This window comes from Malus domestica, chromosome 14 (assembly GCF_042453785.1).
Source record: "Malus domestica chromosome 14, GDT2T_hap1".
NCBI classification, from domain to species: Eukaryota; Viridiplantae; Streptophyta; class Magnoliopsida; order Rosales; family Rosaceae; genus Malus; species Malus domestica.
Genome location: NC_091674.1, coordinates 29,109,097 through 29,122,258, shown reverse-complemented (window position 1 = coordinate 29,122,258; position 13,162 = coordinate 29,109,097). Strand labels below are relative to the sequence as shown.

The 13,162-nt window shown below is 33.6% G+C and overlaps 2 protein-coding genes across 7 annotated transcripts; both read right to left on the bottom strand.

Annotated features, from left to right (window-relative positions):
- Window positions 1–28: 28 nt before the first annotated feature.
- On the bottom strand, window positions 29–1,446 carry LOC103455571 (uncharacterized). The gene is made up of 3 exons (XM_029092877.2): window positions 1,016–1,446; window positions 842–921; window positions 29–441 (listed from the first exon to the last, which is right to left on the bottom strand). Exons 1-3 carry the CDS (start codon window positions 1,353–1,355, stop codon window positions 151–153), a joined length of 711 nt encoding a protein of 236 aa, XP_028948710.1. The 5' UTR covers window positions 1,356–1,446; the 3' UTR covers window positions 29–150.
- A 4,361-nt stretch (window positions 1,447–5,807) lies between these two features.
- Window positions 5,808–11,820, bottom strand: MADS2 (truncated transcription factor CAULIFLOWER A-like). 6 transcript variants are annotated; one of them, XM_008395034.4, is made up of 8 exons: window positions 11,363–11,820; window positions 8,862–8,940; window positions 8,128–8,192; window positions 7,906–8,005; window positions 7,719–7,760; window positions 7,400–7,441; window positions 7,173–7,288; window positions 5,808–6,169 (listed from the first exon to the last, which is right to left on the bottom strand). In XM_008395034.4, exons 1-8 carry the CDS (start codon window positions 11,545–11,547, stop codon window positions 6,031–6,033), a joined length of 768 nt encoding a protein of 255 aa, XP_008393256.1. In that variant the 5' UTR covers window positions 11,548–11,820; the 3' UTR covers window positions 5,808–6,030.
- Window positions 11,821–13,162: the final 1,342 nt, after the last annotated feature.

Below are 13,162 nucleotides of genomic sequence, written 5' to 3'. Positions count from 1 at the left end.
ATCATTTCTAATCAGAATTTGACATGTATGCAAAAACATATTTCTTCGGATTTCAGTGAAATAGTTTTGTATATGCGTCAGACTCTGATTTTCCGTAGAAAAATGAATGACTTCTTAAACGTAACTAAGAACCATGTGATCATATTTCAATCAAGCCAGAAGCCAGAAATTCTTGTGAAGCTTGGTGGTGATCAAGTAACCTCCCAATTTCTTGCTCTTTCTCCTCACTGCAATCGTCATGCATGCAGCATTTTGAATGCAGTATTCCACAAAAACCTCCCCCGATGATCTGCTCCTCGTCCACCTCTTGATAAGCTGCCACCAGTTCGACCACTTTCTTTTTTGGCCAAGAACAAGTAGGGACACTCTTTGTCTCCTTGCTTCATCCACTATTATTGGGCCCTTCTCTTTCCCTTCAAGCAATGCTACCTCCACATTCACCTATTTCAATTTTCAATGGTCAGTAGAGATCTTTATTTGTATACATATATATAGTTGGCATCTCTATGATTGATCTTCATTGACAGAAGTCGATGATGAACCAAACGTCTTTCTTTTTGTCGATAAATGATTGTCCGCCCCAAAATTTGAACTCAAGACTTTTATAATGGAGATCGAGTGCTTCTAGATTGAATGGTTATGCACATGAGAGTAAAATCTCACGACGTCGGGAAAATGAAAGCCTTGTATGAAAGTTTAAATGATCTTAGGGTTTCTCGATCATTGTTATCTGATTCAGGATCAGATACTTACATTCTATCACTAAACATATTCATTACTAGTTTTGCTGTTATGCAGAAACAAATTTGGGGAAAACAAAGAATTTGTTAATTAAACTTACCCCAGGCCGTTTTCTTTGACAAACATTTTTAATAGAGTGAAGCAGTTCAAAAGCCTTCAAATTAGTCTTCCCATTTGAGTCTGCAAGAAGATTAATGCAACAAGATAATTAACATTAATGAAACAAGATAATTAAAAACAATGAGATTAATCTGATAATTAACTATTTTCTGACCTTGTTGTTTGGAGGGATTAGCTACATGAAGAAGAACAATGGTATCCTGGGATTGGACAGTGTGGGATAGTGCCCATTCGAGAGCTCCCTTAGCTTCAAGGCTTGAATCCACAACAACCATAATCTTGTTCCCACTTTTCACATCTTCTGCAGTACTACTCAAGTCATCATCCCCGCTGCTGCTGATATTGTTCAAAAACTCTGTGCTGTTATGATCAGTAGTAGCTTTGACAGAACCGGAACGCCGTCTAGACGTGTGTTTCGACCGGAGAGACAGTGGATGGATTGGAAGACAAACAGTCGGCCGGGCACCACACAACCTTGCATATTTCCTGCTCATTTTTCGTTGACAATATTGGTTTTGCTGGTTGGAAAAATGGCTGGCTGTACATGTACATATATATACAAATAATAAGGCCTAGACTTGGAACCTTTTGTTTTTTCAAGGGCATTTATTCCTTATTTTGTTTATTTGTGACGTGCTTGCCATGAATTAATCTGACGGCTTCATTTCATATATAGTTATTTGTTCCCATACATCCCACCCTAGAAGCAAACCAGTTGTTGAGAGTTTGACTAATTTCCCAAAAAATGGAATCATATGATATTATACTTTTGAATAGTTCCCATCACCTAAATTACTAGATACATATAAATCCAAATTTAATAGAGTATGCTTGTAACTATATATACTTTTACATTAACATGATTAGTTATATGGCGAGAGAATAAGTGGAGGAGTTTAAAGATGCATCATTGCCTCTAATGAAATTTAAATCAAATTAAGCACATCATAGTCTCTCGGATTAATAAGGCACCCATCTAGCTAGGCCAAAAGGGATGGTAAAACACAAATTTTCAAGAAAGAAATAAAAACATATAAAATTGAACAATTTGTAGGCAAACGGTGTAATATTATGATGTTTCTAATTGATGTTATATAAGGGTAGTGCTATCCACACATATTTTTCTCAATTTTTTACTGTTAGATCGAATAAATTAAAAAAGATTAAATGACATAAATTAGTAGATAGTGTGTGGAATGTAAAAATGAGTGTATGGATAACATCATCATAAAAAATTTGAACATGTTACAACAACATTAACTCTCTTACACCTTGCCTATTCGAACTAAATAAATCAAATCAAATTACAACGGCTTTTTCATATATATATATATATATATAGGCTTTTGATAACATTTCTCTTAGAGGAAAACACTTAAAATTCAATAGTTTAGGAAAAAAATTCAATTTGACAAGTAGATAGATGAAGAACTTCTTCAATTGAGTTGATGTGTTTTTGTATATAACATTATTGAGGACGAATTTTAGGTTTATATTTGACACGTATATTCTTGGATTTAATTTCTGACGCTGGTGAATCACACGATGGTGCTTAGGGAAATGCTGAAATGCCTCTGGGTCTTTCCGGCCTCCTAAAATGGTGAATTACCGTGGAGAAGCCACTAGCCAATCCTTTTTTAAGAAAGAATGTACTTATATAGGGAGGTTCATTCCAATTTGCTTAGATGTAAAATAAGGTTCATTCCACCAATTAAACAAGGCAAATGGTTGGTTGTTGAGGCAATAATTCGATCGTGTAAGTTAACTATATGGGATTGGGAGAGAGTGAGAGAGTTTGCGAGCCAAATTAATTAGAAGAATGTCGCCGGCCAGTCTGCCAAATGTATTGGCTAATTAAGCATCCGGCCGTGTGGGATGATTAATATATCAGCAATACATTACTAGCCAACAGAAAGCACAGATCATTGGGACATAAATGTCAACCGCATGATTAATTTGTAATATATTCTAGAAGATAAATAAACCGCTATGGCCAAGTGCAAAGCAGACGTGGCAGACTTTATGATGAATTTGTTTGTATTAGGAATATATATAATATATTTATTTATTAATCACAAGTCTCAACTGTCTCTCATCATTCACACTACTAGTTTAGATTGGTAAAGATAGAGAATGTTTAGGAAATCGGACTTTTCATTTAACAATTTAATGTTAATTTCTGTATTAATATTATAAACTATTGTGTCAGAGAATTTATGAAGAATCTCACTCTTCTTGGTAAAAATATTTATTTCTTATCTCGTATATATTAGTTTTAAGTTCAATTCTTCTCTATACGAAAGAAAGAAAAATGCAATGAAGAGTAATTAGCTAGCTAAGTTTATGTAATAGCATTAGGCTTCAAATTTATAGTTGTAGAGTTGCACTTGGGCTCCTCTTTTCGTACGCAAGACACTTCTTTAATCAGAATCCTTCTCCACATCTCCCTTGGATTCCATGGCATCTTGGGCTATGAACCTACGGTAGCAGTGTATCTGTACTATAAAAGTTGTTATGTTTTACCGTAAGGATCGTGAGAGGAGGAAACTGATAATGGAGGAACGCACCCATTGTATTTGCATGTACCACCAAAATGATAAGGGCCGACTACTCTACAATGTTATATGTTTAAATTTAAATTGTTTTCAAATGTGGGTTTGGTTTTTAGTACTTTAGCATTTAGTTAGTTAGCCCATAGCTAATCACAGGGAATTCAACACTTTTGGCAGTAGAACATTGAGGTTGATATAAGCTGGACATGTACCCCATCTACTCGATCCGACCAAAGAAAAAAGACATCTATACAGAGTTATAATATCCTAGACTAAACTACTCCAAAGTGCTGCAGTATATATCACTAATTAGCATGAAAGAGATCCGAATTCAAATATAAGAAGATAAGTACAATATACACGTTGATTGATTGGCTTAACTCGCATATGTGACGTTAATATTGTCAACCTTCATATTGCAAGATTCAGCTCGATCACAAGAGCTACCAAAAACCACAGTGTATGCACGTAGAAGAAACAGGAGAATTAAGCAGAATACCAAATCCACATATATCAAGTAAAGGGAACATACACGTACATACGTGTCCAATATATTGTAGTATATATCAACAGCACTTGTCTAATTCCCAAGTTAATTTGAAAGATAGTACCTTGAAAGTAAAATGTACTAATTACAAGATGTAGGCCACACTTTACATAGTTTATGGGCTATTAAGTTCTAGTTTGATATTGCTTAAATTTTTTAGAAGCGGGTATTAAAAAAGCCGGGGTATTTTTATCGTTTGGTAACCATATTAAAACCTTTTTTTTTTACACAATTGAGGGTGAAAAGAAGTTCAAAAAGCTGAACGAGTAAGAGGTAGCTTTGAAAAACGGTTTTTTTTTTCTTTTCGGAAAAGGATCTTCGCCGGATCTTTACCTGTGGATCTTAGGGATTTTGCAATCGTATCCATTCATCATACATCGTGTGGTCATAAATCATTTACAATTTAAAATTTAAAATTCAAATATAAATAGTACGTAACGAAAACTAACCGCACGATGTATGATGAATGGATACGATTGTGGGATCCCTAGGAAAATGATCCGGCAATGATCCTTTTCCTTTTTTTTTTATCCCAAAACTTGAGTGAATAGTACCACTTAATTAAATTTTTCAAAATGGTTATCCTACCCCCCCCCCCCCCCCTTTTTTCTACATCGTACGCTATTGCATAGGCAGACCCGATCTGAAATTTTTCACGCCCTTCCTCCCAGCTCTGATCTCTCTCATCTCCTAGCTCGTATCTTTCCTCTGGTAAGCTTCCTTCTCTTCTCTAAAAATTTCAGTTTATTTCATTCTTTCTTTGTTAGGTTTTCTTGTTGGGTTTTTAAATTTGGATACAAGGGTTTTTCTTTCGGTGTTACGGAATCTAAATTTAAATTTCCAAAACCTCCAAGTGGTAAACTTCTTACTGTAATTATTTGTCTGGAATCTTCATACTTTTTATTAATATTTTTCATACTCACTTTTGTGTAGTTATTACATTTGAAAACAAATTTTCCATTTGACAAGAAATTATTATTTGGTAGATGCGGGGTACCCATAAATGAGACGATATTTTGGACTATATAAGGTGAAAGATAGCATCTCCTGAACTTTTGTAGGGGTGCCCAACCAACAAGTCATAAAGAGGTATTCAAGCACATGCATACTTCGCTGATGAGCGTCCTTGAATAGACATTTCGGGTATGGAAGAAAATATGGACAATTTTAAGGGATATGCCTAACTATTCATTCAATAAGCAAGTAAGATTGTCATTGCTACAATGACTTTTCATAACTACATAAAGAGGCATTCTGAACATGATCACTATTAGCGCTAGTGATGATGATGAAGAATACCATGATTATCATGCTCAAGGATCATATGAGATAGAAGCATTGAGAAATAGCATAGCCATACAGTTTGATAAATGCATCTAATTAGACTACTTTTATATTGAATAATATTTAGATTTTTATTCTATTTGACGTATGTATCATTTGGTTGATGGTAATTCAAGTGCCTCAACAATGTTGTGCTAATGAATCCTAGCTCTTCAGTTTGAAATATTTCAATATAATTTGTCATACTACTTAGTATTTGTGATAGGTTCAAATTAAGATATAAAAATTATTAATTGTTTTCAAAAAAAAAATTAATAATTGATCTTTATTTGCCAAACAATTAAATTAATAATACATCTAGTATTTTTTTTATCACTTTACACATCCACAAATGTTTTACATACAAACTTACTAAACACTAACATTGTGTTTTTTTTTCTTTTGCTACAAGCACTTTACAATTATAAATTACCAAACACTTTACTACTTTATTTCACAGCAGTTTATTTTCATAACATAGTAAAAACAGTTTTTTTTTAAAAATTTTTTTTAAAGCACAACAATACCAAACAAGCCCTTAAGATATATTAATGAATTCCAACATACGATACACATTTGGAGCTAGATCGAGTCTAGGGTTTTCATCATGCACATTACCAATTAATTTCTTGGTATAGATATATAGATATATATATATATATAAGTATAATATGTTTACTTGATTAATTGATGTCACATAATATTATTCCCTTTGGAGATAATATTATTTCATGGTGATGAATTCTTCTATTCATTAAGGTGGCGGAGCATCCAAGCGGGCAGCAGCATGTTAGGTCTATGTGGAGTTGGGGTTTCATCTCCATACTGCTGATTATCTCCTGGTATTCCTTCACTTGATCTAATGGCCTGGTAATTGGACCCGCTGCTGCAATATAATATATATTCACACGTTTATGAATTAATTTAACTTGTATTATAACTATTTTTTTTAGTTTTAGTTTTCAATATTATGTTATATAAGGAAGAAAAAAAATGTGGGAGAACAAAATATCGAATATCGAGAGATTTTTTTGCCAAAATGATCTATGAGACTGACATAATTCTTAGCTTTAGTTCTTGACAATGAAAATCGATAGAAGTTTTTTTGAGTTTGTTTACCGTAAATTATTTTTGTCATTCCGAAAAATCTGTCAATATAATCCTCGTTAAATTGCCACGTGAACGACCATGTGATCACCATTTTAAGGGTATTTTTGTTAGATCAACCCCTCTATTTAACGAGGATATTGATAGATTTTTCATGAAAAGACAAATATGATTTACGATGGACAAACTCAAAGACCACTTTTGTCGATTTTCATTGTTAGTGACCAAAGTGAGAAGTTATGTCAATCTTAGGGATTATTTTGGCTAAAAAGCCAAATCAAGAGTGAAGATTGGACGGGGGAAGAAATGTGAAAGGAATTACATACAAAGTGAAAACAAAAAATAAAAGATTGAGGGTCCATTTGATAACCATTTTGGTTTTTTATTTTTAGTTTTTACTTTTTGGGCTTGAGATATGGAGAAAGTATAAAGAAGAAATGAGGGATGAAGAAGGCTTGAGTGAGGGAGGGAACAAAATAAAGAAGAATGAATGAAAACATTTTGAAAGTGTTAACAACTTGAAATAGTTCTTTTTAAATTTTTTTTTTAATTTTTAGTGTTCTTTTTGTGTACCATTCCTTAACTTTTCATCTACATCACTCCCAACATATTTCCTCCTCTCTTCTTCGTCCCTCCTTTCAATCATAATATTCTTCATTTTTTTCTTCTCTCCCTTCCACCACCTTCCGGTTATTTTTCATTCCTCGTTTTCCAATATATATTCTCTCCATCTCTATTTTTAAAAAAAATGAAAGCCAAACTAAACATGGAGAAAGGCTAACCCGAAATTCAAGGACTGCAATGCCCGTGGAAGAAGGGAGGAAGAGGAGTTCAACCTCTGCTCCTGCACATGCTCCAATTGGGCCTGTTGAGCTACTGCGTTCTCCTTCTCCTTCACCTAGTTAATTATATATGGTTCAGTTAAATACACAATATACACAATGCCAGTACGATGAGAATTACGAACTTAAACATTTTTAAAACACACTACATATATATTGTTACGTACCTTCTTTGCCAGCAAGTTGTTTTGCTCCTGCAATGCCTTATCCTGCCATGTAAGGCACACACAGACAATGTTCTACCATTACTGTGAAAGAAATATGGATTTATATATGCATGTATTTGCATGCATACATAACTCCATGCATATATATATATATATATATAAAGTGAAATGATAATCGCACTACACCCTTCTCTCTTCTTACATACATCAGTTTAATTTTCGTCATCGAATAAATCAAGCAAAATTAAACAATAATGTGTAGCGCACTAGAGAAAGGGTGTGTTCTCATTCCCTATATATAAATGCCTTCTAGGCTTACCTTCTTCTGGAGCTCAGAAATCGATTCGTACATAACTTGGTTCTGTGTGTGATGAAAATCATACTCCAATTAGTTAGCCTATTTCTTTAAATTAAAAATGAAAAACAAAAACAAATAAAAATTCAATATTAATCTAGTGTATATGTACCAAATACTTGATGGTTAATTTGTTCATTACTGGTTTTACCTTTCTTGACCTTATGTGCTTCAGTGCAGAATCAAGCTGTTGCTCTAAATTTTGAAGCTCTTTGAGACTTAAGGATTGGAGATCTTCTCCCATATAGTGTCTGCAAACCAACCAAGATCAGTGAAAGTAGTATATTTAGTACTGATTACTTGATCTTTAATTATTAATTATAACGGAAATAAAGAGGGATATTTTGTACTTAAATTGATCCACTTGGTATACCTTTGATTTCTTTGTAAAACCTCCACCCTAGCCTTGAGCTTTGCATGTTCCAGAGTCCAGCTTCCCTGTAAAACAAGAATAAAAATATGGCATATATGAATGAACTGTTTCAAATAAAAAACGCAATAAAAGTAATGCGTAATGCTAGGGAAGGACATGTTTGATAACCATTTTGCTTTTAGTTTTAATTTTTTACTTTTTGTGAGGAATAGAGGGGGAATACAAGGGAGAAAAGAGGAATGAGCAAAGGTGGAGGAAGGGTGGTGGGAAGGAAGTGGAACATAAATGTTCATGGGTTCAAATAGACAAAATGGAAACTAAAAACTCAACAATTTTTAGTAGGTTTTCGTTTCTAGTTTTTGTTTCCTACGGTCTCCTTCATTTCTCCCTCCTTTCCACCGTCCTTTCATTCCACATTCCTCCATTACATTCCTTCTCTTGCTATCAAGAAAATGTGAAAAATAAAAGCTGCAAACGAAATGGTTATCGTACAGTCCGTAGGCTAGGAAACTGATTCCTCTAGAGGAAGCTAACACCAACAAGGCAATGGATGACAAATTCATGGTGATTCTTTTGGCTTTCAGATAAGAAAGAAAGCCAGGCAGGAAGCCATATTTGGTCAGAACTCAAGTTAGCTTTGTATAGCTTGAAACAAGAAAAGAAGATGAAAAAAAGTTTCATCTAAAATTATTTGCCTTTCAATAAATGATAGAGAGGAGGGTGTGGTGGCTTACAGTGGATTCATTATCATTTGCAAGAAGCTGCCTCTCTGTATATGAGTATCTTTCGTACCTTTCCAGGATCCTTTCCATGCTGTTAATACGAAAAATGTAGGAAATTATCTACCAGTAAGTAGTCATAGTATATAAGACAGACCTTCATTTCATGCATATAAAAACTATGAACTTAATACAAATATTGTGTTCTTATATTAAATAACAAGCATGAAAATGCTGAAAAAATGAATTTAAGGAGGAAACATGTAACATTATATATTATCGATCGTGTGTGGCGTAGAAACTTCTTTAGCTTACATACAGAAAGTTGAGCTAAAACATTATCACCTAACTGACATTGTTGTTGATTTTTGCTATATATGCTGCTATTTGCAAGTGTTAGTGTTGTGGTGGGAAAAGATATGAGAGTTGACTGGACAAAACCAACGAATTTAAATTCGACATCTATATAACCTGGACAGTGAGGAATTGTGACATAGAAAGAAGTTGAACAAATGCAAATATAATTGCTTAACCCGGATTGAACGTTGGACAAATACGTATGACTTGACAACTGGACAAGTTTGAACTCTAGCAACCAAAAGCGCTGTAAGAATCTTATGCATACGTTATATTTTTGGAAAGTGATTTCTACGCACATTATAAGCTCCTATTTATTTATGGCCAATTATAAACTGAATAAATTAGAAATTTTTCAAGCTAATCATATAATACTCATTTGTAAACCATATTTGTACTTCGGTTAGCTTTCTCAAAATACCATGATTAAGTGATAATTAATAAAACAAAGGAAATATTTCTACAAAACATAGGAAACTAGCTCTTCATGGAAATCACAGACAAATTAAGCCCTCCAAACCCCCTCATCCATGCATGTTCAACCCTTTTTCAATTATTAATTTTTAATTATTATTAAGAGGAGGGGAGGGTACGAAACTATTACAATAATTTAGGAGAGGGGGGAGTTTCTATTAACAGTAGGTGAAGGAAGAAGAAAGAGATGAGCGGGACAAGAGAGAGAAAGAGGATTTCAATTGTATTGCTTATTACAGGATAAGGATCAATGAGTCATACAATATGTTAAACAGCAACCCGACACTCTACAATTACAATACGACCTTTTACCAACTCACTCCTTTACAACTAACCGATCAATACAATCATAACAAGTGGCATATGATTATTAGTTTCGAACCTGAGACGCATGGATGGAAACACAATACCCTATCCACCGGATATTGAATCATATGCATGCTAAACTTTAATTAGAAGAAACACACTCATCAAACACCCCATGTATCACACATAAAGGGGATATGTTTCATAGTTAAAATTTTTTTGTTTCGTACACTACAATCTCAATCCATACATCCTTCCAGGGATAAGCTTATGGAAAATCAATTAATTTTCAACTAAAGGAATCGCCTGGGAGACAACCAACCAATAATAATAATTAAAGAAGAAATAGGTCTTATGGTCTAGCTTTTTGAAATAGTTTTAGGTATGGGTTCTTAATAAGCTGCTTCATGCTGATTTGATGTACTATTTGCTTATAAGATATCCGAGCTAAGGTAGAAACAAATTGTTAAGTAAGTAATGCCACTTACAAACCAAATAACACACACAAAACCTTGCTAGCGAGTGTAATTTATACTCTAATCTCAGACAACAATTCATTAATTACTAATTATATATATATTAATTATAACACACACACAAACCTCTCTCTCTCTCTCTCTCTCTCTCTCTCTCTCTCTCTATATATATATATATATATATATATATATATATTCACTGAAAGAAGAAAGAAAATGTAGGATATTCCAGTTGGTCTACGTTTCAAAATCTAACTAGGAGATACTTGGAATTAAGGATCCAAACCATATTAATTAATCTCCTCGCTTAGCCTCTTTTACAGTAACCTATCTAGATAATCCCCTTTCTCCCCAAGCAGATTAGCGAAAAGACACCACATGTTATCATAACGAAAAGTGTTTTTCTTTCCGTTTTTGTTTTATATGGATGAACAGGTTTATCGTACCTTATCATAGACCCGGAGGAATATATATTCACTCTCCCTCTCCCTCTCACAGACATCGTTTTCTTTCAATGGTACACTGGTACACAACGAACAGCTGGTATTTGCATGAAATTAAAAGAGAGAGAAAATCCCCACAAAAGAAACTCAAGAAACTTTAAATATTATTTAAAAATTAATTCACAATTGTGGAGCAAGAAAATAATGACACAAAATTATCATTATACTTCGGAAAATTCAACACCATAAACCGGAAGGTTATCATCAACAGCACTGCATGAAATAAATGTAACGCAAATAATTTAACTGAAATATATAGCACGCCCTAAAAAACCAAAAAGTAAAAAGATATATAATCAAGAAGAACGTTGAACTCAATCGTACAGCCGAGGTTTCTTTGGAAAAAAAAAAAATCTATGGTAGTTGAAAGAAAGAGTAGTTGAGAGGGTGCATATTATACCAGGAATCATTGGAGTACTCAAAGAGCTTGCCCTTGGTGGAGAAGATAATCAAAGCAACCTCAGCATCACAAAGCACAGAAATCTCATGAGCTTTCTTCATCAGCCCCGACCTTCTCTTTGAGAAGGTCACCTGCCTGTTGATCTTGTTCTCAATTCTCTTCAGCTGCACCCTTCCCCTCCCCATAATCTCTCTAACAATTATTTATTATTATAAATAAATAATTAATAATCCTAGTAATATATATACGGTTGTTCCTGCTGAACTGATCTCTTAGTTTAGAGAAACCAGAAATCCCACCAAGAAACCAAGAAAAATGGGAGAGAAAGAACCAGTTGACACACAGATGGCTTCTGCTCTCTCTCTCTCTCTAAGGTAGGGGTCTGGTCTCTCTCCTTCTCTGTCTATATATGAGTGACTCAATTCTCTGTTGTATATTTTGACAAAAAAAAAAATTTCTCTGTTGTATTTGTATGATATATTTATAGGATATTTCAAAACCGCTGTAAGAGTGAAATGGGTGGGGTTGGAAAACCAGAGTGGTTTCGTCAAAAACGTTGTCGAGTTGGGATTGGCCAGAGGCACTGCAACAGTCGGTCATTCCCGGGCCCGTATGGCTCGAAACCACATATATTTTTTCAATTTTAAACCCATAATATATTTTATCCAATATCTACTAGGGTATAGTGCTATTTCCACGTTCATTCTGTATTTTTGTACATTTTTGTTAAATTATTTTTCATTGATATTTTTTTATTAATTCAATTTTCTGATTAGAAATTAAGAAGAGTATGTATAAAAATAAAATAATAAGTATCTAAATAACACCACCCTATCTACTAAACTATTCGAGTACATTTTATCATATTTTAGTATTTCAATATAAAATTAAATAAAGGGTTTTTGTAATAAATGATCTTTAAAATTGACATACTTCATTAAGATGGTTTATAAAATTAAAAACCAATCAATGTAGTCTCTGAAAATAGATGTCGCAAATCAATGTGATAATTTCGTAAAAAATTCTGTTACGGGCTGACGTGACACATAAATGGGTCCCACAAATCTAATTAAACATTACCATGTGAAACTAAAAGTATGTAAATAATTAAAAAAATATTTTTATATAATTAAAAACTTAAAAAATTAAAAATGGAAAAACTCGGTTTTGAGTTGGGTCTGGCATTCGACTGCGCCACGGATCGAGTTCAGCGACGGCGAGTCGGGATTGAGTCTGGGTGGGACAAACATGGTTGAGGATGGTGAGTTGTCAGCGAGTTCCGATGAGGAAGAGAAGGCGATGGTTGTGGCGAAGGAATGGAAGCCACCGGAGCTGAAGCCCAAGAAAAGGCGATGCTGATGTTAACTGTTTAACCAACCAACCAAATTGGGGGTTCATCATGTGGTGGACTCTAGTAGCAAAATCTATCCAAAGTGTGAAGGATTTCTGAAATCCTGAAAGCTTTAAAAGGCAATGAAGGTTTTAATTGGGGAGGGGAAGAAGATGTCTATTCATCTTTTCTTTTATTTTTTTTAAAGTTTTCGATTATACAAAAATAAAAATAGTTTTTTAATATTTTAATATTTTTAATTTCAAGTGATAAATGCCCAGTTATGTGCTACATCACTATATAACAAAATTTTTTACGAAATGACCACATTAATTTGCAACATTCATTTTCAGAAACTACATTGATTGATCTTCAATTTCAGAGACCATCTTAATGTGGTTGGTCAATTTCAGAAATTATTTGTGATAAAAACCCTTAAATAAATTTAGGGTAAATTACATAGTAGTCAT

What these genes read in the sequence shown, in the direction of transcription:
- LOC103455571 (XM_029092877.2), bottom strand. Translation starts at nt 1,355, where the DNA reads ATGAGCAGGAAATATGCAAGGTTGTGTGGTGCCCGGCCGACTGTTTGT. An exon ending in TAATCCCTCCAAACAACAAG is followed by an intron (nt 922 to 1,015) that starts GTCAGAAAATAG and finishes ATCTTCTTGCAG; the next exon opens with ACTCAAATGGGAAGACTAAT. An exon ending in GTCAAAGAAAACGGCCTGGG is followed by an intron (nt 442 to 841) that starts GTAAGTTTAATT and finishes AAATTGAAATAG; the next exon opens with GTGAATGTGGAGGTAGCATT.
- MADS2 (XM_008395034.4), bottom strand. Translation starts at nt 11,547, where the DNA reads ATGGGGAGGGGAAGGGTGCAGCTGAAGAGAATTGAGAACAAGATCAAC. An exon ending in GAGTACTCCAATGATTCCTG is followed by an intron (nt 8,941 to 11,362) that starts GTATAATATGCA and finishes TCGTATTAACAG; the next exon opens with CATGGAAAGGATCCTGGAAA. An exon ending in CAAATGATAATGAATCCACT is followed by an intron (nt 8,193 to 8,861) that starts GTAAGCCACCAC and finishes CTTGTTTTACAG; the next exon opens with GGAAGCTGGACTCTGGAACA.